General features: G+C 39.3%; 1 protein-coding gene across 5 annotated transcripts in view; it reads right to left on the bottom strand.

Moving 5' to 3' along the window:
• The window catches only part of PPIP5K2 (diphosphoinositol pentakisphosphate kinase 2), a 99,094-nt gene that overhangs the window by 50,487 nt on the left and 25,408 nt on the right, over positions 1-23,199 (bottom strand). For all 5 annotated transcript variants that reach the window (XM_074952907.1, XM_074952910.1, XM_074952909.1 and 2 more), the window contains 12 exons: positions 20,487-20,641; positions 19,411-19,512; positions 14,858-15,019; positions 10,132-10,253; positions 8,614-8,715; positions 7,955-8,041; positions 5,742-5,817; positions 5,540-5,649; positions 4,364-4,449; positions 3,526-3,651; positions 3,296-3,417; positions 1,866-2,048 (listed from right to left, as the gene is read on the bottom strand). In XM_074952907.1, the coding sequence (XP_074809008.1) occupies positions 1,866-2,048; positions 3,296-3,417; positions 3,526-3,651; positions 4,364-4,449; positions 5,540-5,649; positions 5,742-5,817; positions 7,955-8,041; positions 8,614-8,715; positions 10,132-10,253; positions 14,858-15,019; positions 19,411-19,512; positions 20,487-20,641 (1,433 nt within the window). The remainder of the gene's footprint in view (positions 1-1,865; positions 2,049-3,295; positions 3,418-3,525; positions 3,652-4,363; positions 4,450-5,539; positions 5,650-5,741; positions 5,818-7,954; positions 8,042-8,613; positions 8,716-10,131; positions 10,254-14,857; positions 15,020-19,410; positions 19,513-20,486; positions 20,642-23,199) is intronic.

Genomic DNA, 23,199 nt, shown 5'->3' with positions numbered 1-23,199 from the left:
AAGAAGCAGAGTGTAAATGGTTACACACAAAGGCAGGTTAACACTATCTTTTCAGTTGTGGAACAGGTTGAAATCTTGCTTATGGAACAATAAGGAAGGTTTGCTGTTTTGTTCCCCAAACACATGTTCACAATCATACCCAAAAGTGTATCTGTTCCTGTTGTGGGACTCGTATAGCTCTATGTGACAAAGTATTACATGACTGACCATCAACTTCCCACACAGCCACTGCTATTTGCCAATTTCTTTCTTCACACAAGACATTACCAACAAGTGTACAAGATTGATTTTAGAAAACTATGGGATAAAAACTAGGGCTGTCAAATGATTAAAAAAATACAATTAATCACAAGATTAAAAAAAACTGTCATGATGAATCGCAGTTTTAATCACACTGTTAGCACAGTAAAAACCAAAAGAAATATTTTTCAATTCACCTCATACAGTACTGTAGTGCAGTCTCTATTGTGAAAGTGCAACTTACAAATGTAGATATATATTTTTTTTAATACTTAACTGCACTCAAAACCAAAATAATGTAAAACTTTAGAGCATACAAACTGAAGCATGAAGGGGCATATGAATGTTTAGAATATCTGGCACGTAAATACCTTGCAACTCTGGCTACAACAGTGCCATGCAAATGCCTGTTCTCACTTTCAGGTGACACTGTAAATAAGAAGCTGGCAGCATTATCTCCCATACATGTAAACAAACTTGTTTATCTTAGCAATTGGCTAAACGAGAAGTAGGACTGAGTGGACTTGTAGGAGGTGAACTGAAATACTATTTCTTTTGTTTATTTTTTTCTACACTGCAAATATTTGTAATAAAAATAATATAAAGTGAGCACTGTACACTTGGTATTTTGTGTTGTTACTGAAATCAATATATTTGAAAATGTAGAAAAAACATCCAAAATAATTTATAATAAATTTAAATTGGTATTGTAGTATTGTTTAACAGTGCATTTAAAACTGTGATTACTTGCAACTACATTTTTTAATCTAGTTAATTTGTTTTGCGTTAATCACTAGAGTTAACTGCGATTGACAGCCCTAATAAAAACATTACTTTTAACCAAATATTAGGATCAAGACAAAATTTTATTTATTTTGTTTCACAGAAAACGAATCCTGCTAACTATCTTGTAGGAAGATAAGCCTACATTGAGCCCAAGTAAATGCTGGTCTTAAACTGAGTTTGGATATTAGCATGAGCAATAGGCCCAAAGCATATGACTAAACAGAATTAAATTATGAAAAAGAAGCATTGTTTGTGTTAAATTTGTAGTGACAGTTGAAACCAGAGTGTTATTTTATTTCAGATTTGGGTTGAGGTAACCATGTTTTCTTTATTTTGATTAACTGGGCACCAGGTGCAATAAATAACTGGTTATATATAGTTTGTTTACAAAAAAATGCTTAGTCCTGAAGTTGGGAAGAAATATGGCAAAAGAAGGAAAGAAGATAACTTTGAAAAGGGGGCCCAACCATTAAGCTGGTCTAGACCCTGCAAAAGCGTAGCATCCAGACCTAAAATGGCTCTCTCTGGCTTTAGCTAAGGTCTTATAACCAGCAATGACATCACTTGTTTATTACAGTGTATAAAAAGGCAAGGATTTTAGGGATTTTCCTTACCCTTCTGGAATCATGCCCAAGCAAGATCCTGTTATGAATATTTGGCCAATGTGTGTAACTGTATTGTTGCTAGGATATAAAATGTGTTTATGCTTGTATTGGTATTTTGGATATAACCAACAACAAGTGGACTTTGGACTAATAAAGGAATACTTGTGTGAAAACTTAGTTGTGGTAAACTTTAATAAACGTATGTTGGAAATAATTTTTTTAGTATCTTCTAACCTTTTCATAGTCTTCAGGTGTAAATTCTCTGTCCCTCTGGAGTATTTCATGGAGCCTTGCTTTAACACGATGCTGGCAGCTGCTTAAAGAGTCACTGTCACTGTCCAACAGACCATTCATATTAGCACTTTTCACCATCTGGACAAGAATAGGAGTCAGCTCTCCCTCTAAAGCCAGTAATCCCTGGAAAGAACAACACAGTTATTCAGAAATGAACAAAGATAAAAATGTAGTAATGCATCTATTTCTAAACCAAGATGTAAACGTAAACTCCACATTATATTGTTCAAATAACTTGCCAGTATCTCAAATGTTGTGGTTACCGAAATTCAATCACTCAATGAAATCTTTATGTAGCAGCTTATTGTATGTGCTCTCTCATATATGTTTAGGATGCCTGATATATCCCTCTTCTTGGAGATGGGAATAAGCAATCAAACTTCTGCTAAAAGAGAAATGAGTGGAAAACTTAAGCAGGTACAGAGCTTCTGGACTGTGATCAGAGGACTGGGAAATTTGTCTGATATGAAGATAGGTAAAGTATTGTGAAAGTTTGGTCAAAAGTTTCTAATTCTACATGGAAGTTCTGAAGATTACATTTTTCACAGATCATGTCTAAAAGTTCACAGTGTTCAGGGCTATGGAACAGTTTTTATTAAATTTTACAAGATCACCCTAGAATTTTTACAGCACAACAAAATTACTACATGCATACTTGAACAGCATAATGATTAAGAGCATTTCTTTTGTCAGTTCGCCACTGTATCTCACCAGTTAATTATTTTGAGATCAACTAAATGTTAAGAAGTTTCTGCTCTAACAATCTTACAAAAGGATATTCCTGTAGTAAAAATGTTTATATAATCTTGTAATATCTTATCTTAAAAAGAAAATGAAATCAGGTTATATTAATTTTACATCTCTGGTGGTATCAAAGCACAAAAGCAATCTGGTCCTCTATGTGTAATTTGCCTTACAGTTGCATGTCACCTATGTAAAGTGAACTTGTGGCCTCAGTTCATTTCCTAAAAGATGCCTATATTTCACCCATCATGCCCACAATTTGTCATAGTTTGTTGGAACTTTTAGATAAACAATTAAACGGGCATGTAGACTAAAATACCCTTTTCATCCTCAAAATGGTCTACTGGAAAGGACTGATGCGCATTGCATGGGCTATGTAAATAAAAACTTGTACTGCAGCTTCCCATGCTGTATGTCTTCCGATGCTTGGAAGGCTTCAAATGCAAGAGATGTCAATTTGGATCTCTTTTCATGAGCACTAAATGAACTTTAAATAAATTTCAACTTTTCTTTTTATTCCATTGGCTGCAATAAAACTGCATTTCCCTAACTTGCTAGAGAACACAGACAAGATTCTTGTTGAGAGTTTCAGGTTTCTTTGTTGAAAATACAATTTCACACAGTACCTTTGCAAAAGCTGCTGCAGTCATCTGAACTCGTCCCTCATCAGAAGCATAGATTTTCAGATCATGTCGATAAGTACTATGTAATCTAAGTAAACCACATCCAGGAAATCCAGCATAATCTCCTACAAAACAAACAGATCTTCTTCTTCAGAGACTCTTGTTGTACATGTATTTTATTTTTATGTATAAATTAAAAGGCTAATTTATGCCATATAGCACAAAAAGATTACCTTGTCCACCTGGGTACATGCATCTGAAAGCTCTCCCTAGCTCCTCTGCCTGGACCCTGCCTGCAGGGGTCAGTTCTCCTCCCCATTTCAGAACCAGAAGTAGAGATGGTTCATCTCTTCTGTTATCTAATTATATGTAGACAGATCACTTAAAATAATGTACACACAAATGCAAAAATTTAAAGACTATTAAAGAATTATGATTAAATTAATATTAAAGAAATACTGGAAGTGATACATTGAGTTTTGTGTGCTTAAGGAAAGTGACTTCAACATTTGAGTCTCTTGCTATTCTAATAGAGAAATACCCCTCTAGTTCAGCGAAAGCTAATACTTAACTCTGAAGACACCCATGTTTAGGTACTTTAAAAACAAGTGAAACTTGTATTACAGTGAAAACAAAGTAATTGAAAGTAAGCACTAAACTAATCAGCAGTCAGGAAATTCACAGGTACTGGATTTTAAATACCTAGGCATTATTGTATATTTTAGACTTTTTTGTATGAAAGGAATAGGAGTACTAGGAGATTTATGGAAAACCGAATTTTTTCTAATCATCATCATCTTTGGTGAACAGCTTACAAAATTTCTTCCCTCCATATTTTTGTTATGTAGGAAACAATATTAAAATGCAAAAGTATATCTTAACCTTACTAACAGAAACTCAGCATCTTAGAGATTGCTAATCACAGTATCTCATTACAAAACAAAAATGTTTCTGAATACTTGGCCAGAGTACACGTCCTTGTTTTATTTAACACCGTATTAAACAATTAACTCCCTTATTATGTTAAGTTCTACATATTATGTGAGTGAGTACGTATCGGTTATACTATACCTTCTTCTTCACTAGAAGTTTTCGGACAGCCATGAGGGAGATAGGTTAACTGGACTTTGCGATTTATGCCAGAAAAATGCCCATACCTAAAGTGAGGGGGAAAATAAACTGACGGATTTTCCAATATATATTCAATACTACCATATCCCTCTATCAATTAGGGACATAATTCCTTGAATGATAATTGATTTGTATACTAACCTGCCCATTTTTGCTGATTTGTACTTGTACATAGCAAATAAAATATTGAATGAATACTTAAATGGTCATCAACATGTAGCACTTGCCATATTAAGTACTGTCCATTGCTTATTTTCATCACATTGCCCAAGAAACTTCATGTCTCTCTCACCAGAAATAAACACTCCCATCCACCCACTCTCCCCAACTGCATGATTAGTTTCTTCCACTTTGGCACCATACACCCTTATGGCTGTCAGTATTCAGATCTGATCTGTCACATACTGATAGCCACTATTTGTTATCCAATGAAGCCCCAAAATGGGATTCATAACACTTGCAAGTGTAACAAGCTTTTATTATTATAGGGCAAGTTAACTGTCTAGAAACAATTATTACTATCTAGTTAATATTTAATATAAATTTCAGCACTAAGTGTTAGTTAGAAACTGCCATACCTTAAATACATAATGAGATACTGAAAATTATTTAAAGTTTAAAATGAGTTTTCATACTATGAGTGGGTTACTGAGAACAAGATTTCATTCAATTGCAACAACACTTAATTACCATTTGTATTAGAACTGTGCCTACACATGCCAACTGAGGTTAGGACTCTATTGTATAAGACACTGTACAAACACATAGCAAGAGGCAGCCACTGCCCCCAAAAGATTATAATCTATATAGACAACATGGATAACAGGATAAGACAAAGGAAGTATTTTCCCCATCATACAGATGAGGAACAGGTTAGATTAAGTGATTTGTACAAGGTCACACAGGAAGTAAAACCAGACCTCCTCAATACCAGTGCAACGTCTTAATCACAAAACCATCATTCCTCTCAATATATTCAAAAATTCAGGATTAGTATTGTCATACATTAATTTATCAACTGACAATATAATGTAAGGGAATTCATTTTAAAAGCTAATGAGATCAAAATAAGAGTCATGCCAGTTCTGATGTGAGGATTAAAAATTAGATCCTTACATCTCCAAAACAGTCTTCAGCTGCTCAAGTTTTGCTTTGCTTTCTTCAATTTCAGAGTCATTGTTTTGCCCAAGTTCTAGTAGGAGCTGTCTTGCTATATCAAGCACCTCCTAAAAAACCAAAAACAAAACCACTATATAACAAGGAATTCTATTATTCATCAATTATAGAACCAAGAAAAAGAAAATCAAGACAGACTTACCTGTAACTGTTTTGGTTTCTTCAGTTTTAGCTTTCCAGACTTATATCCATCACATTTTTCGAAGAGATCAAAAAATCTTTAGGAGAAAACATACAGATTAAAAACATATCTAATAAGACTGTTAATATAAATATTAATACACTTTAAGGCAGGGGTGGGCAAACTTTTTGGCCTGATGGCCACATCGGGGTTGCAAAACTGCATGGAGGGTCAGGTAGGGAAGGCTGTGTCTCCCCTAACAGCCTGGCCCCCACCCACTATCTGCCCCCTCCCACTTCCCTCCCCCCCTCAGAACCTTCGACCCATCCAACCCCCCTGCTCCTTCTTCCCTGATCCCCCCCGGACCCCCCATGCCTAACCGAACGCCCGCCCGCCCACCCCCCCCCCCCCCCGGGACCCTACCCCCTATCCAACTCCCCCTGCTCCCTGTCCCCTGACTGTCCCAACCCCTATCCACACCCCTGCCACCTGACAGGCCCCCCGGGACTCCCACGCCTATCCAACTGCCCCCTCCTCCCTGTCCCCTGACTGCCCCCAGGGACCCCCTGCCCCTTATCCAACCCCCACCCACCCCCCCTACCCCCTTACCATGCCACTCAGAACAGCAGGAGCTCGCAGCCCTGCTGACTGGCCAGAGTCAGCCACACTGCTGTGCTGCCTGGCAGGAGTGGCGGGCCAGAGTGCTGGCAGTGTGGCGAGCTGAGGCTGTGGGGGAGGAGGGACAGCAGGGGAGGAGGGCTAGCCTCCCCAGCTGGGAGCTCAAGGGATGGGCAGGACGGTCCTGTGGGCCGGATGTAGTTTGCCCACCTCTGCTTTAAGGCAACAGGAAGATTTTCAATTAAAACAGAATGAAGAGCTGGAACTAACCCCCCTCATCAATCCCCAATTTAAACACCCCAGAATTATGAGAAAGTTTGTTCTGATATGAACCTCTCTGTTCAATGAGGTCTCATCTCACTAGCACATGCCTTAAACACAACTGCAAAATGAGAGAGCTTACAGTTTTTCTATTAGCTTACTAACACTGAAAAAATACAGGTACTACACAAAAGATATGACGAATCCTGAGTAAACAGCCATATCTGTTCAAAATTTAACAAAAAAATCAACACAACATTATTAGCTATAAAATACTAAACATATGGCTCTGCAGACTTACACCAAATCTTTCACTTAAAATTTGAGTGCAGAATCTATCCCTCAAATGATATTTTTATTAATTACTGTAGCACCTAATCATAGATTAAGGTCCCACTGTGTTAGGTACTGTACAAATGCATAACAAAGAGGGTCCCCTGGCCTCCCAAAATGCTTACACTTCAAGTACAAGGCAAGAGACAAAAGGTATCAAGAAACAACTGGGAAGCAATAGCTTATGAAGGCCTTAAAAGCAGAGACTAGTAGTTTGCAATTGATGCAGTAGAAAAGGGAGAGACAGAAAAAGGGCAGAAATTAAGAGGTGATGCGGTCAAAGCAATGAGCCAGGAAAATGATCTTTGCAGCAGCATTAGACAAACTGCATTGTCAAGGCTGGAGAGAAGGAGGTTACAGTTGCGGGAGATGTGAGAAGACGGAGTTGTGGGCAAGTGAATTAGCTATGTAGATCAAGATGATGGGATGCATCTTAGAGATGTTATGCAGGAAGAAGCACTAAGATTTAAATGTAGTTTGTGCATGTGCAATTCCCACTTAATTCATTGAGTTGAACCTGCATATCCCAGGCAATAATTTTGCCCTAAATGCCAAACTTAGGTTATGTCTACACTTACGGCAGCGCGTAACATACAAACACAGCATGCCCAGCTAGTATCGGGATAAAAAGCAGTGCAAATGGTGAGGCACTGCTTAGGCTAGTAGAATGCCCGACATACCTGAACGCTAGGGGATATACCCTACTTGGCTCTCTACTCGCCCATGCCGTGCATCCCACATCTACAATACTATTTCTAGCAGTGTCGTGTCCCACTGCTGGAGCTTTTCACCACTGCAATGAAAGACTCCAGCAATAGGGAAAGGCTCTGCACGGTGGAGGCAGTAGGAAGAAAGGCTCCAGTAATGAGCCTTTCCCCACTGAAGCCTTTCACTGCTAGGTGTAGCTACACACCGCACTGAATATGGATGCAGCCTGCCTCTCACTGCAGTGGGTAGCTCATGTACCCTACATGCTACTGTATGTGTAAATAAGGTCTGTCTTTACCCAAATTCAGACTTACTTTTGATGTTTAACTTCCATTTTCATTTTTTGTTTTGGTGTACGGTCCCCGTGACGTATTACAGCTATAACACATCTCAACTCCATCCTGAAATATAAAAAAAAGTCAAGTTACATTTCCCAGTTCTATACACCACTCATGGTTTTTATATTATTAAATGTGTGAGTCAGACAGACAATTATTTAGTCGACAAAAACATACTTTAATAAGTATTGAAATGTTTGTAGGATAGGCAAGAACATAAGGTTATCTGAAAATGATGTAAGAATGTAATTTACTATAAATACTGGTTTTAAGAGACTTAGCTAACTACAGAATATCTATTTTAAATAGTTTTTGAAACAGATCCATTTTGAGGTTTATTTAGTAAAAGCATGTTTATTAAAAATGTGTGTTAAACTGACAGTAGAATATTGATTAGCAATTAAGCAAGCTATTTTTAGAACAGACTACACTTGAAAATCTGCTGTTCTGTACTCAGCTTGACTAAGGGTAAAAAACTTCGATTGCTGGAACAGCAATCACAATTCACTTCTTGTTTTCATCACACAAAACAAGTGTCCTTAGCCAAAAGCTGATATACCTTGGGAGAAGAGAAAATTCACATAAAGGTTATGTAAGGACTTTGCACAATTCAGCTAAAGATACTTTTCTCTTACATTGTTCCAGATGTGGTTGGCACAATAGGGATATCTTCAGCTTCCAAAGGTATTGACCATGGGATTTGAAATTGTGGAGCAAGTTCTCGCATTATGATATTTCTAAATGGGGAAAAACAAAAATGTATGTCTAAATTAAAATGCTGAAATACTGTATATATTAATTTCTTTAAATGGAATATTCTGTTTTAGTCAACAGTTTATTAGACAAACACTGACCACTGGATGGGCACTTACAGATGTATTTTTATTTTTCAAATATTTAAATACTATTATGTTGAACTATTAAAGTCTGGTCACAATAACTACAAAGACAACAATCTAACATTATCTGTAAAATATAGGTATAATAAGTTCGTGTAAGAGCTTCTTATGATCTACTCTAGTAAGTGTCATGTTAAAATACACCAACCAGAAGTATATCACTGTTCATACAGATTTTATTCTGGAGAACTTTAAAGGATGGTGTAATGTATCTTAGATACTTAACTCAATCTAAGAAGAATGATCCCTAGACTTCTCAAACTTAGTGCAAATATGCTGTTGATTTAGCTCTGCTATAACAATGCTATTTTGAATATAAGGAAAAAATGTAGATGAAAGTTTTTTGCACCATGGTAGGAATCAAGACTAAGCTGACGGTGTAAAATTGGAGAAGTGCACGCAAATCTTCAGAATTCCTGCCACTAACTCGAAGCAACAAGACTGTAGTTATTATCTAACAGGAATTATTTCCCTCCTTTCAGCTCAGATAATTCAGCGTGGTATGGCCTTTTTGAACTACACCAGTAGTATAATTTTGTTGTAAAGACAGTTTAACTGGACAACACAGAATCACCCTAGTTTATGAGTGACAAATCAGTGGCATGGTAGCACAGAAAAGGGGGCACAGTTGAAGGAAGGGAAGGCACAGTCAGGATCCTTCTATTTCACTCCAATCCTGGTCTAAATTTTCAGCCCTTTAGGCTGTTGTAGCCAATATGAATTACAGTAGTCTGATGGCTGCCTCAACACAACATTGGCAGCAACAGCCATGCCCAAAGCCGCACCCGGACGAAGGCAGTGCAAAGGTGTGCTTTCAACCAACCTTTGTACAGCACACCTGCACTTTTTATTTGGGTTAGTTAATCTGTTAAGCAAATTTAACAAGTTAGCATATTTCTTTATTTTTCTCTCTAACAAAGATGTTCTCAGACTACTTTTGAATTCTGCAACTGTCACTTTTCTAAGGCATAAGGGAATGCACACGGAAATAAAAAAACTTTTATAAATTTATTTTTGATTTCTAGTTATTCTAGATGATGCTCGCTTTAAAAGCAAAGGCTTTTTCTGCTTTAAAGAAAAAACTATCCAAAAGATTCTTTGAACTTGTTTCAACCCTGGTCTAAAAGTAGCCCTCAAAAAAAATGTTTAAGACAGAAATACTTTGGAAACTGGATGAAAAAACTTCCATAGCAAAGACAAATGATTGCATGAACATATACACCAATCATATAATATCAATTAATGAACTCTTACCCAAGTATCTTCGCACAATCATCATAGTATTTCATGGAGTTCTTCACAAAACTGAAGCCATTGACGTCACAGACATAGGATTGTCCATTAGCACGCAACAAGTCAAAGCCACAAACTGTTTGCTGTTAAGAATAAATAGTGAAAAGCACAGTTTCCATTTCAGTCAAGGGTCTCGTGTTTCCAGACCTGCATGTTAAGTATGGTTCTGATCTGAAAAGGCAACACAAAAATGGCACTGTGGGTTCTATATTTATTGTTCTTCAGTGACTCCATATTAAATTTGTTCAGATTATACATGATGTTTCCTAATTACATGCCTGACATCCCAACCTGAGTTCTTAACTTCTCACACACCACTAGCAACATGAATTCTGCAGGCCAAATTCTGCTTTCCGTTACACTTTTGCATCCACATTATCTTCAGAACTCCCTCTGTCCACAGAATTTGGACTGTGGAATCATCGTTTTTAGTAGCGGTAAGAGATAAGGAGAGAGGTAAACACACACACACCCTTCTTATCTCTCAGAATTACCAAAAAATATGCTATTTATAAACTTGATGCAGTAATGCCATTTACAGTCACCTTTCAGAATATTATTTATTATTTGTATTACTGTAGCACCTAGGAGCCCTAGTCATGGACCAAGAGCCACTGTGCTAGGTTCTATACAAACACAGAACAAAAGACAGTTCCTATCCCAAAGAGCTGTGAGAGTAGAACCACACACCTGAAATTAGGGGGAATGTACTGGGCATGGCTCAGCTATGCCTCCGCTGTCACCACTAGTGCTATCATAGCTACACTGTTATACTTGAGCTAGCTTACTGAGAGCTAGTGTGAGTATGCGTACACGAGGAGGGGAATCATAGCCCTAGCTCATAGTGTAGATGTAAGCCTTAAAGAGTTATTAGTAAAGATATTTTGCTCCTTTCCCAGATTATTTCAAATTAGTTTTCAAATACAAAAACTACACATTTTATTTGGGACTCTTGGTTCTGACATCACTGAAGACTTTATAGGTTAATATATTCTAGCACTGGGACCAGTGCTGGCACCAGTTAGGAGCCACCCCTATGTGATTTACTGCAACTGCATCACAAAGGCCCATTGTTACTAACAAAGCATATATTTAAGATTATGCAAACTGAATGCAAATGGATTTGTTTAATACAAAAAAATCAGCCTTTACAAATTAAACTTTACAAATTAAACTGAGTGAATGTAAGTTAGCATGCACACATGCAAAACAGGACAGAAAAAATACGCATGTCACATTACTCTACAGTTGTATATTTCATGTATGAGTTTTCTGAATTCAGCTGTCTCTATTTGTCCACAATGGCAATAGTAGGCATCTTTCAGTCTCGAGAGACCATGGGAATCCACCCCAAGAGGTAAAAAATGTACTCAGTTGGTTTTAACGGCAGCCGCGGCTGTGGCTGAAGAGACCCATTCGAGAGATAATCTCTGCTGCATTTGTCACATTTAAAAGTGATGTTTCGACCCTTCGGGCTCTGCCTTCTGCAAGCTCTTTTCTCCTCTGCTAAGCTGGACTGCTTCCCCTCATAACTCAGGAGACCTTTGTTTAGTTCTTGTTTCCAAAGGCTGCATTCTTGAGTGTGATCTTCCCAGTTGTCCACACCCATGTCCATTTCTTTGAGGTCTCACTTACACACATCCTTAACACACAATTTTGGGTGTCCTTTGGGTCTTTTTCCAGATGCCAATTTGCCGTAGACAATGTCATTTGGGATGCGCTATCATTCATTCAGCACACATGCCCAAGCCAGCAGAGGCACCTCTGGTTGAGGAGAGAGACGGGTACCCAGAAGTCACCTACTACAGAACAGGCCCAACAAGGAAAACAACAGAACACCACTGGCCATCACATACAGACCCCAGCTAAAACCTCTCCATCACATCATCAACGATCTACAACCTAACTTGGAAAATGATCCCTCACTCTCACAGACCTTGGGAAGCAGGCTAGTCCTCGTTTACAGACAGCCCCCAACCTGAAGCTAATACTCACCAGCAACTACACACCACACCACAGAAACACTAACCCAGGAACCAATCCCTGTAACAAACCTCGTTGCCTACTCTGTCCCCATATCTACTCTAGCGACACCATCAGAGGACCCAACCACAACAGCCACACCATCAGGGACATACCTGCACATCTACTAATGTGATATATGCCATCATGTGTCAGCAATGCCCCTCTGACATGTACATTGGCCAAACCAGACAGTCTCTATGTAAAAGAATAAATGGACACAAATCGGACACCAGGAACGGTAACATTCAAAAGCCAGTGGGAGAACACTTCAGTCTCCCTGGACATTCTATAACAGATTTAAAAGTAGCCATACTTGAACAACAAAGACTTCAGAAACAGACTTCAAAGAGAAACTGCAGAACTAAAATTCATTTGCAAATTTAACACCATTAATTAGGGCTTGAATAGGGACTGGGAGTGGCTGGCTCACTACATAAGCAGCTTTGCCTCTCCTGGAATTGACACCTCCTCCTCAATTATTGGGAATGGACTACATCCACCCTGATCGAATTGGCCCTGTCAACACTGGTTCTCCACTTGTGAGGTAACTCCTTTCTCTTCAAGTGTCAGTATAATAATGCCTGCATCTGTAATTTTCACTCCATGCCTCTGAAGAAGTGGGTTTTTTACCCACAAAAGCTTATGCCCAAATAAATCAGTTAGTCTTTAAGGTGCCACCAGACTCTTTGTTGTTTTTCTGGTTGAGGAGAGTTTGCATGCTGGCCCACTTAAGCACCTCAGTGTTGGTGAGACTGTCCTTCCAGGAGATACCAAAGGTTTGATGAAGGCAACGCGTATGAAAGCTGTTGAGCCTCTTTTCCTGATGAGAGTACAACATCTCGCTCCCATAAAAAAAAAAGTGTGCTGATAACACATTCACAATACACACAGATCTTTGTGTGTAGTCAGTTTGTTGTTTTGCCATACCCTCTTTCTTAGTCTAGACCAGGGGTCTCAAACAAGCGGCTCGCGGGCTGGGGTTATTTTCTGCGGCCTGCCAGCTCCCCGCAGCCCCCCTGCCATTTAACTAGAGTGGCTCCGGCCCGGCGGGCACCGGGGCCAGGGCAGGCTCCCTCCCTGCCTCCTGTCCTGCACCTGCGCTGCTCCAGGAAGCGGCTGGGACCTGGGGGGAGGAGGAGGGCACGGGGTCTGTGTGTTGCCTTGGCTGCTCCTCCAGGTACCTCACCCAAAGTTCCCATTGGCACCTTGCACCCTGACCCCCTGCCCCACCCCGACCCCCTGCCTGAGCCTCCCTGGGGGCAGGGAGGGGGCGGAATCGGGGTGGAGATTTCAGGGAAGGGGTTGGAAGGGGTGGGAAGAGGCAGGGCCTCACAGAAGGGGTGGAGTAGGGGCAGGGCTGGTGGAGTGGGGTGTGGGGGGGTGGTCAGTGGTGCGGCCCTCGGGCCAATGTACTAGTCCTCATGTGGTCCTCCTGGTCATTTGAGTTTGAGACCCCGGTGTAGACATTGTGGTGGCTTTTCCCATGTGGATGTTGAGTTCCATTTCAAGTGAAAGGTTGACTGTGATAGTGGACCCCAGCTATGTGAACTTGTTCACCACTTCAAGTTCATAGCTGTTGATCTTGAAGGAGGGTGCTTCCTCAACTCCTTGGAGCATTATATTAACCCTTTTTAGGCTTATGGTAAGCCCAAAGTCTTGGCAGGCTTTGGAAAAACCATCCATAAGGTTTTGGAAATGAGTTTCTGTGTGGTCCGTCACTGCTGCGTCATCAGCGAGGAGGTGTTGGATAAGGGCCTCCCAAGTCTTGGTTTTAGATCTGAGTCTTGCAAGATTGAACAGCTTCCCATCAGATCTTGAGTGCAAGAAGATTCCCTCAGTTGAGAAATCAAAAGCTTGTTTCAGTAGCAAGGAGAAGATGATCCCAAACAGAGCTGGGCCAAGTACACAACCTTGCTTAACTCCACTACATATCTGGAAAGCCTCCCAGACTGAGCTGTTGTATTGAACTATGCCATACATGTTTTCATGGAAGGATCAAATCATGCTTGAGAGCTTGCGGGGGGGGGGGGGGGGATCCAATCTTTTCTAGAAGCATAAATAGTCCGCCTCTACTGACAAGGTCAAAAGCCTTCGTGAGATCGACAAAGGCTATGTAAAGGGGCTTTTTTTGTTTTTGTTTTTTTGTCTGTAGTTGTCTCAGCAAGAAGATCATGTCAATAGTAGATCTTTCAGCTGTGAAGCCGCACCGTGATTCAGGATAGATTTTGTCTGCAAGGGTCTGAAGTCTATTTGGGACAACTTGGGCAAAAGCTTTTCCCATAATGCTAAGAAGGGAAATGCCATGATAGTTGTTATATTCACTCCTGTCACCCTTGTTTTTATAGACTGATGACGTTGGTGTCTCAGTTCTTGTGGTACTTTGCCTTCTTTCCAGCACAGACAGAGCAACTTATGAAGATGTTGCAGTAGAATAGGTTTTCCTCTGACAGTATGCAGTAAGAATATTAAAAAAATTAATTTTTTAAAAACAGGAGAAGTCCACCAGATTAGGGGGTAAAAAAAAACGTGAGTGCAATTTCTTTTTCCATCCCAGGAGATCTCTAACAATAATACCTCTGTTTATGAGCACTGACTAACAGAATTTTCACATAGTAAACAATTAGTACTACACATTTGATCAGCTAGTAAGTGGTCTGTTTACCTTAAATGCAAGGCATACTTTCCAAGCAATCAACTTCTCTCTTGCATTCAGGATAACTGGATATCTCACTTCTTTTCCTTCACTGTCTCGTTCTACCTTGCCATCCAAAGCTGGGGACTTCCTCGCTTCAGCATGTGCATAGTCTGGACCTACTGTGTATACCTTTATTTAAAAATTAGAATTTATTAACTTAGTTACACCGAGTTTATGTCAAGTTCAAATCATGGAGCTGCATACACACGTCCAAAAACATTACTAGGGCTCGTGTATACAGCAAGTTATTGTGTGGCCAACTACAGGCCAACCTTCAATCTACAGCACACCAGCCGGTGTAAGTGTTCCCTTACACCTTAACCACACTTTTAGAACACATAGGGAACTGTGGTTAAGTGACCAGGGTGCTGGTTTCCATAGAACCCAGTTTTAAGCTCTTAACAGCATCCTGTCAGAGAGACTCACTGCAAATTAGATAATGCTCCTAACCAATGATGGGGTGGCTTCTAGGCTCCCTTTTTGTTTTGTGCTCACAGGACATCCAGCCTGATGGATTATCAGTTACAAACAAAGCAGGAAGGAAGATGGCTAGAGCACCAGTGGTGGAGGTCTTGTGTGAAGGCTAAAAAAAACCCAAAACATTTATGCTACAATTGATCAAACACATATGCTGTGGCAGTACAGGAAACAAAGAATAAGTTCTCTTCGTCCACCATAGGACCTGCAAAGTCTCAGACAGCAGATTTTATTTTATTTATTTATTTATTTTGGGGGTAAAATGTCTGGTTTTACCAAACTATCTCAGCTTGGGAGCTACTCCAAGTACCTCCTGTTGTGAGGAAATTGCTTGATATTTTGCAGACAAAACTGATCAAATTAGGGGTGCTTCTGTGGTGGCAGAGTTTGGTCTTGCGAGAAAAAGGGCCTTGTCTTCTCTGCTAGAATTTCAGCCACTAATACTTGCTGAGGTACTGAGAGAACTTCATACCAGAACCTGTATTTTGCATATATGTCCCTCCTGAGTGGTAAAGCCAATAGGAAAGTACTGGGTCCTTTATTTTTGGAGACTGTTAATGCCCCTGAGAGCTGGTAGGCTGCCTATTACTTTGAAGGAAGCTGTAGTGTGGCATTTAGAATATAAGAATGGCCATACTGGGTCAGACCAAAGGTCCACCAGCCCAGTATCCTGTCTGGCGACAGTGGCCAATGCCAAGTGCCCCAGAGGGAGTGAACCTAACAGGTAATGATCAAGTGATCTCTCTCCTGCCATCCATCTCCACCCTCTGACAAACAGAAGCTAGGGACACCATTCCTTGCTCATCCTGGCTAATAGCCATTAATGGACTTAACCTCCATGAATTTATACAGTTCTCTTTTAAACCCTGTTATAGTCCTAGCCTTCACAACCTCCTCAGGCAAGGGGTTTCACAGGTTGACTGTGTGCTGAGTGAAGAAGAATTTCCTTTTATTTGTTTTAAACCTGCTACCCATTAATTCAATTTGGTGGCCCCTAGTTCTTATATTATGGGAACAAGTAAATAACTTTTCCTTATTCACTTTCTCCACACCACTCATGATTTTATATGCCTCAATCATATCCCCCCTTACTCTCCTCTTTTCCAAGCTGAAAAGTCCTAGCCTCTAATTTCTCCTCACATGGGACCTGTTCCAAACCCCTAATCATTTTAGTTGCCCTTTTCTGAACCTTTTCTAATGCCAGTATATCCTTTTTGAGATGAGGGGACCACATCTGTACACAGTATTCAAGATGTGGATGAACCATGGATTTATATAAGGGCAATAAGATATTCTCCATCTTATTCTCTGTCCCTTTTTTAAATGATTCCTAACATCCTGTTTGTTTTTTTGACTGTCACTGCACACTGCATGGACGTCTTCAGAGAACTATCCACAATGACTCCAAGATCTTTCTCCTGATTAGTTGTAGCTAAATTAGCCCCCATCATATTGTATGTATAGTTGGGGTTATTTTCTCCAGTGTGCATTACTTTACATTTATCCACATTAAATTTCATTTGCCATTTTTGTTGACCAATCACTTAGTTTTGTGAGATCTTTTTGAAGCTCTTCACAGTCTGCTTTGGTCTTGACTATCTTGAGCAGTTTAGTATCATCTGCAAACTTTGCCACCTCAATGTTTACCCCTTTCTCCAGATCATTTAGGAATAAGTTGAATAGGATAGGTCCTAGGACTGACCCTTGGGAAACACCACTAGTTACCCCTCTCCATTCTGAAAATTTACCATTTATTCCTATCCTTTGTTCCCTGACTTTTAACCAGTTCTCAATCCATGAAAGGATCTTCCCTCTTATCCCATGACAACTTAATTTACGTAAGAGCCTTTGGTGAGGGACCTTGTCAAAGGCTTTCTGGAAATCTAAGTACACTATGTCCACTGGATCCCCCTTGTCCACATGTTTGTTGATCCCCTCAAAGAACTAACAGATTAGGAAGACATGATCTCCCTTTACAGAAACCATGTTGACTTTTGCACAACAATTTATGTTCTTCTATGTGTCTGAATTTTATTCTTTATTATTGTTTCAACTAAATTTGCCCAGTACTGACATTAGACTTACTGGTCTAATTGCCAGGATCACCTCTAGACCCCTTCTTAAATATTGGCATTATATTAGCTATCTTCCAGTTATTGGGTACAGAAGCTGATTTAAAGGACAGGTTACAAACCATAGGTAACAGTTCCGCAATTTCACATTTGAGTTTTTTCAGAACTCTTGGGTGAATGCTACTTGGTCCTGGCGACTTGTTACTGTTAAGTTTCTCAATTAATTCCAAAACTCAATTAATTCCAAAATTAACTCCATCACATTTACTCAAGAAGTCATCGCTTAACACTAACAATCTAATTATTGACCAGTATCACATCTTTCCCAGGAGAAGGTTGTGGTGAGATACCTCTCGCTGTATCTAGAGGTCTTTGACCTCCTAGGCCGTTGTCACACTAGGTAAAGGCATGGCTTTGGCACAGACTTCAGTGGTCAATAATCTCCTCCTGGATGAAGATCATTTGTCTATACAGGTACTACTACTACTTCTATCAGCTGCCTTTGATACCACTGATCATAGGGAGGTGTTTCTTGTCAGGACTACTCTGTCTTCAATAGCTTCACTCTTTTCTCTCCAAGAAGTCAATAGATTGCTGTGGGCAATTGCTCCTCTTCCCAAAGAATTCTCAGGTATGGCTCCTGCATGGTTCCATTCTGTCAGCTGTTCACTGTGTATATGAGGTTTTTAGAAAGCATGAGGCGTGGTGTTTGCAACTTGCTGATGATACCCAACTGTATGTCTCCATCACATCTGATGTGATTCAGCAGCTCAGCCAGTGTCTAAGTGAGATTAGAGAATGGATGACGGTGTGCTGGCTGAAGCTCAACCTAGCAGAGTTGGGGAAGTAACTGGATGAGATGGTGGAGGTAACATCAGTCCCTCTAATTGTTGGAATACAGACATTAGTTATGAGAGTTTGCAGCTTAGGGTTAATTTTAGACCCACAACTTCTGTTTGGTTGTATTACAACCCAGGCCGCCTTTTACCATCTGTGTTTGGCTAGGTGGCTCTGATGCAGGCTTTCATAACCTCAAGATTAGCTACTGCAATGTGTTCCATATGGGACTACACCTTAAAAACATCTGAAGAGTGACAATGGTGTACAATGCAGCAGCTTGCTTACCAAGTAAGGCATCTCACTGGGAGTATACAAGATCAGTACTCTGGGATCTGCACTGCACCATCTTCCTACTGGTCTCTAGGTGGAGTTTAAGATGTTGGTTATGACCCATAAGTTCTACCTAGCCTGGGACTAGGCCTACCTGAAAGATTGCCTCTCCACATGCCATACTGCCACAGTTGTGGGCAGCCAAAGTGTCCAAGTAGGATCTCTCCTTCATTATAAGAGGGGGCTGTTGGTAGGGCATTCACAGCAAGGGCTCAGAGACTCTGGAACTTGATCCCTCCCATGGTCCAAAATAACATGAATTTGGTGTCTTTCCAAAATCTATTTCCCATGCAATGAAGGGAAGGAAATTCTGTAGGTGACTGGCTGAGTTCCTGCTGAAATAATTAATGTAACGCTGCTGGGATTTTATTAACAATAATGCAAGGATGCCTAGTCTTTTATAATCATTTTAAATCTAAATTAATAAAAACTAAATATATAAAGAAAATGAACTAAAAAAACCCTGTGGATAATGCATTAACAATGTACTGTTAGTGTATTTTCTCCAAAGCAGTGTACATTTATAATTCGTCATAGTTTATTAAAATATACTAATACTTCTCTAATGTCTACTACTACTACTAACTAATAATTTCTAATACTAATAATTCTCAAACTTCATTGCACCGTGACTCCCTTCTGACAACAAAAATTACTACACAACCCCCACAAGGGGGGACCAAAGTCTGAGCCTGCCTGCGCTCTGCCACCCCACAAGACACATTTTCATCTCAAAAACTGCCAAAGATCTTGGAATATTTGACTGTTCTAAATAGAAATCAGAATGTGCGGTTTTCATACCTTTACATCAGTGCCATCTGTAGGCATGAACTCCTCATAAATGTATGAGCCCGTTTTTCTCACATTGCTTTCAGGGGAATAAACACTGCTCCTGCTGCCAATCTGAAAAATATTTTTCTGTTAAAGCCTCTCTTTAAGATAGACCCTTTCACCTCCTTAAATATGCACACTCTCGGAGCTTATTTCTGTCTCTTCTTCCAAAATTTCCCTCCCCCTCCTGGTTTTATGGAGAACTAACTAAACATATTCCACAAAGGAAGGCTTTATCAATACAAATATTTTAAACTATCTCGAGACTTGACTATGAAGTCATATCTATTTAATAGAGGTTGAAAATATTAAATAAAAAGTTTCCCAAATGACTGAGTACTTCTTTACCATAAAATGGTACCATGCTACCTCTGTGCTAATATACTGCAGCACTACCAGATTCTGAAATTACACAGTACAACATTTAGGCTATACACAAAGTTACATTACATCCAGCCTCAGTATGCATCCTCACTGTTAATTGCAATGACTTTTTAATTAATCAAAAGTTAGTAGGAATGCATTGTCACTAGAAAGAACCTTGTTTTAGTCAACAGATTCGGGTCAACAGATCTCTATAACAGCTTCAGTTCCGACCTGTTTGAGTATTCGAGGTGAAAATTCAACAACCTCATCAAGAGGAGTTTGTGTATGTTCTCTCATCAGTTTAGTTTAAACCACCACTATATTAGGCAACTTGTATTCTTGAAAATAAATCCATTCATATGCACAACAAGATGGTGGGCAGAGAAGCAGACCCTGGTTGCAGTGTGGATATCCTAGCGGACCTCCTCTATGTTAAGAAAATCGTCTGCTGAGCATCTGTAGGTAGATTACAGACCCTTTTCATACTACTTCTGTGGTACAAAGGCCATACCTCTGCTAGAGAATTTGGTCTTTTGATTCTGGTTTGTATAGATTTGCATCAGATTCTCCAAAGATATTTTGGGGTTTCGGGTTTTTTTAAGTCACTATAATAGAACCAAGATTACAGTCATTCAGTATAAAAACATTTTAAAATAATTTAAGTGTGGCAATTTCCGCACCTTTCGAAAAAGCCTTTGGCTTCCACCGCCAGCAGATGTTGGATAATAAATGTATACATTGTGGTCCTCGGCACTCACTGGCTTCTCTACAAATGGCTTTTGGAAAACTTCCCCATTCACCTCCACCTGGTCTTCTCCTTCAATCAAATTGCATTCTGGAGAAATGAGCATAAATTAAAGACGATATCATGTGGTAACAGTATACAATAAAAGTCAACTGCTCACTTTCAAAAAATTAATTAATATCTTTAGTCTTCAGTTTAAGACAAGAAAAATATTGAACTATTGAAATGGAATCACCAATTTAAGTTCTTATAAATCATGTTTGGAGCAGTTATTCAAGGAAGGAAGTACTAAGAACAGACCCAGATTTGGCACCAGAAAATCTCTCTTCTACAAACTGGGGATGGGCCTCTACTCTATTGTATTCAATTCAATCAGTGCTGGGCTCAGCCCAGCCCTAAAACAGTTAACCAGTGAACTTTGGTGCACTGTTGCCTGCTCATCACCCTCCTCTCCATAACTCAGCAGCTCTCTGCCATCCGTATTGGTGCAGGAAGGGAACTCACCCTGGCTGGGGAGTATCTGTGTTTCTTCCCTGCGGGTCACTGGGAAGTACTTTCTCAGTGCAACAGTGACTTACAAGCACCATCTAGGCACAGAGAAAACACACCAGCATCTCTACCACCCCTGCTTCCTGGGTGGAGTGATTTAAATCAAAGCAATTTAATTATGAGTTAAATGAGCATATATGAAACTTTGATTTCAATCACCAATTTTAATCACATTTTGCCTTTGTACATTATTTTCCTAAAGAAAGGCAGATTCCCAATGGTTGGTGTAATTTGGTACTTCGTTTTGCTACCTATACACATTTATTTATTTAAGCAATTATATAATTGAACATACATTTTTTCAGGTGCTTAACTGATCCATTTATTAAGGCAGAAAATGGTGAATGATACATTTATGTACTAGATTGATTTTCTATTCATGTCTATTTGTCATTTGTGGATGGAAACTTGAATTCAATTAAAAAGGTATAAAACTAGCATTTTAAAATTGTTTATTTGTTAAATAAAAACTACCTTAAATGTGCATGATACATAAGAAGAATGAGTTTTTCAAAACATGTTTTACATTTAAAACTGATCTGTTTTCAAAAAAAAGGATGTATTACCAATAGTTAGTGAACTGAACTGATTGTTTCTGGTAACCATGTCCTTCCAGATTTTAGAACTAATAGATCTCATCCTCTAAACCTCATTTTTATTCATATAGTGGAAGAGAAAAATAAGCTTTCCTACTTTTTCAGCTCCCAATCGGATTCTCAACATTTGATTAACTAGCCGCTGAACTCAACTAGTTGAATAAACCGAATAAAGAAAATATTCTCTGTGCCTGCAGAAGAAGCTACTGCTACCAAAGTCTAGTCCAGGGCTTCAACAAACACTGGTTCCACATGCTTAGCCAGCGAATTCCACAAGTTCACTGGTCTGTCTTTTAAAACTTTGGCGGCAAACATGCATTGCCTGATTTTTTTCATTGTATTTTAACGATTTTTTAATAAATTATAGCAAGTTTTGTTCTTAATGTGAGTTATGATAGTTTCAAATTTAATTGAAAAGTTTTAAAAGAAAACTATTGTATTTTAATAAAAAATGCTATTAAAAAAGATTTTTAAATCACTGATCTTTTTTTAATCCACTCTGCTTGCCTCAGTCCCTCAATTTCAGGGAGAGAGCGTGCCAGCCTCTGTGCTGCAATACCTGCTCATAACAATCCCCTTGGTATTACAGAACAGGGAAAGGAGCCATCATTGTCACATCCTTCCACACTGGGCAGAGCCAGCCTTGGCATATCAATGTTTTCTTCACCTTAGTATCTCTCCCCTCACCCTCTTACTTCAAGAAGATGCATATCCTTGTACATAACCTCAAGAAATAATTCTGTTCCGTTTCAAATATTGTACTATTTTTATGAATGATCTGTCCCAAAGTGTCTGTTTAATCATCTCAAACCAACCATGTTCACTGCCATATATTAAATTAAAAACTAACCCTTAGATAGAAATTCAGATTTTTGAGATAACTTATATAGCATGCTACAATTCTACCACCAATGAAATTAAAAATACAAAAATCTTAAAATCTCTGAAACTAAGTATTTATTAACGGAATAAACTGTAAGACTGCATCATAATGGATACAGAAACACTTGGCAAACTTTCAGTACCTTGTATTGCAATTTCTAACTGAATTGAGTTCACTTTTTTCAAGTTGCCTATTGCACAAAGTCCAGCGAGCTACAATATTTGCTTAAGCAGGCCATGTGCAATTTCCTGGCTGTGGTTTGTACTTTAAAAAGTTTATGATACAAGAGCTAGAATCTGATGAAAGTGAGTGCCTGTACTGGACTCAAATGCAATACACAATAAAAAGGGGGGCCACAAAGAGACTTCAATAGTTAAATGGATGATGTAAGTAAGTGACTTCATGAATTATTCTTGAAGTAAGATTGTTTCATTTATGGCTATCACAGCTATATTTACATCTTCATTCCTTCTTCCCTCTCCTGGCAACATCAGGTGTGAGAATATTTGTCCATATGTATTAGAAGGATCCAGGTTCAATGTCTCTACTATAAATGTGATTAAGACCTAGTAGGCAAGGGACATCCATTTCTCCAAAAATGGGTCTCTAATAGCCTTCCT

Source organism: Natator depressus, chromosome 5 (assembly GCF_965152275.1).
Source record: "Natator depressus isolate rNatDep1 chromosome 5, rNatDep2.hap1, whole genome shotgun sequence".
NCBI lineage: Eukaryota > Metazoa > Chordata > Testudines > Cheloniidae > Natator > Natator depressus.
This window is presented reverse-complemented; position numbering and strand designations above follow the sequence as displayed.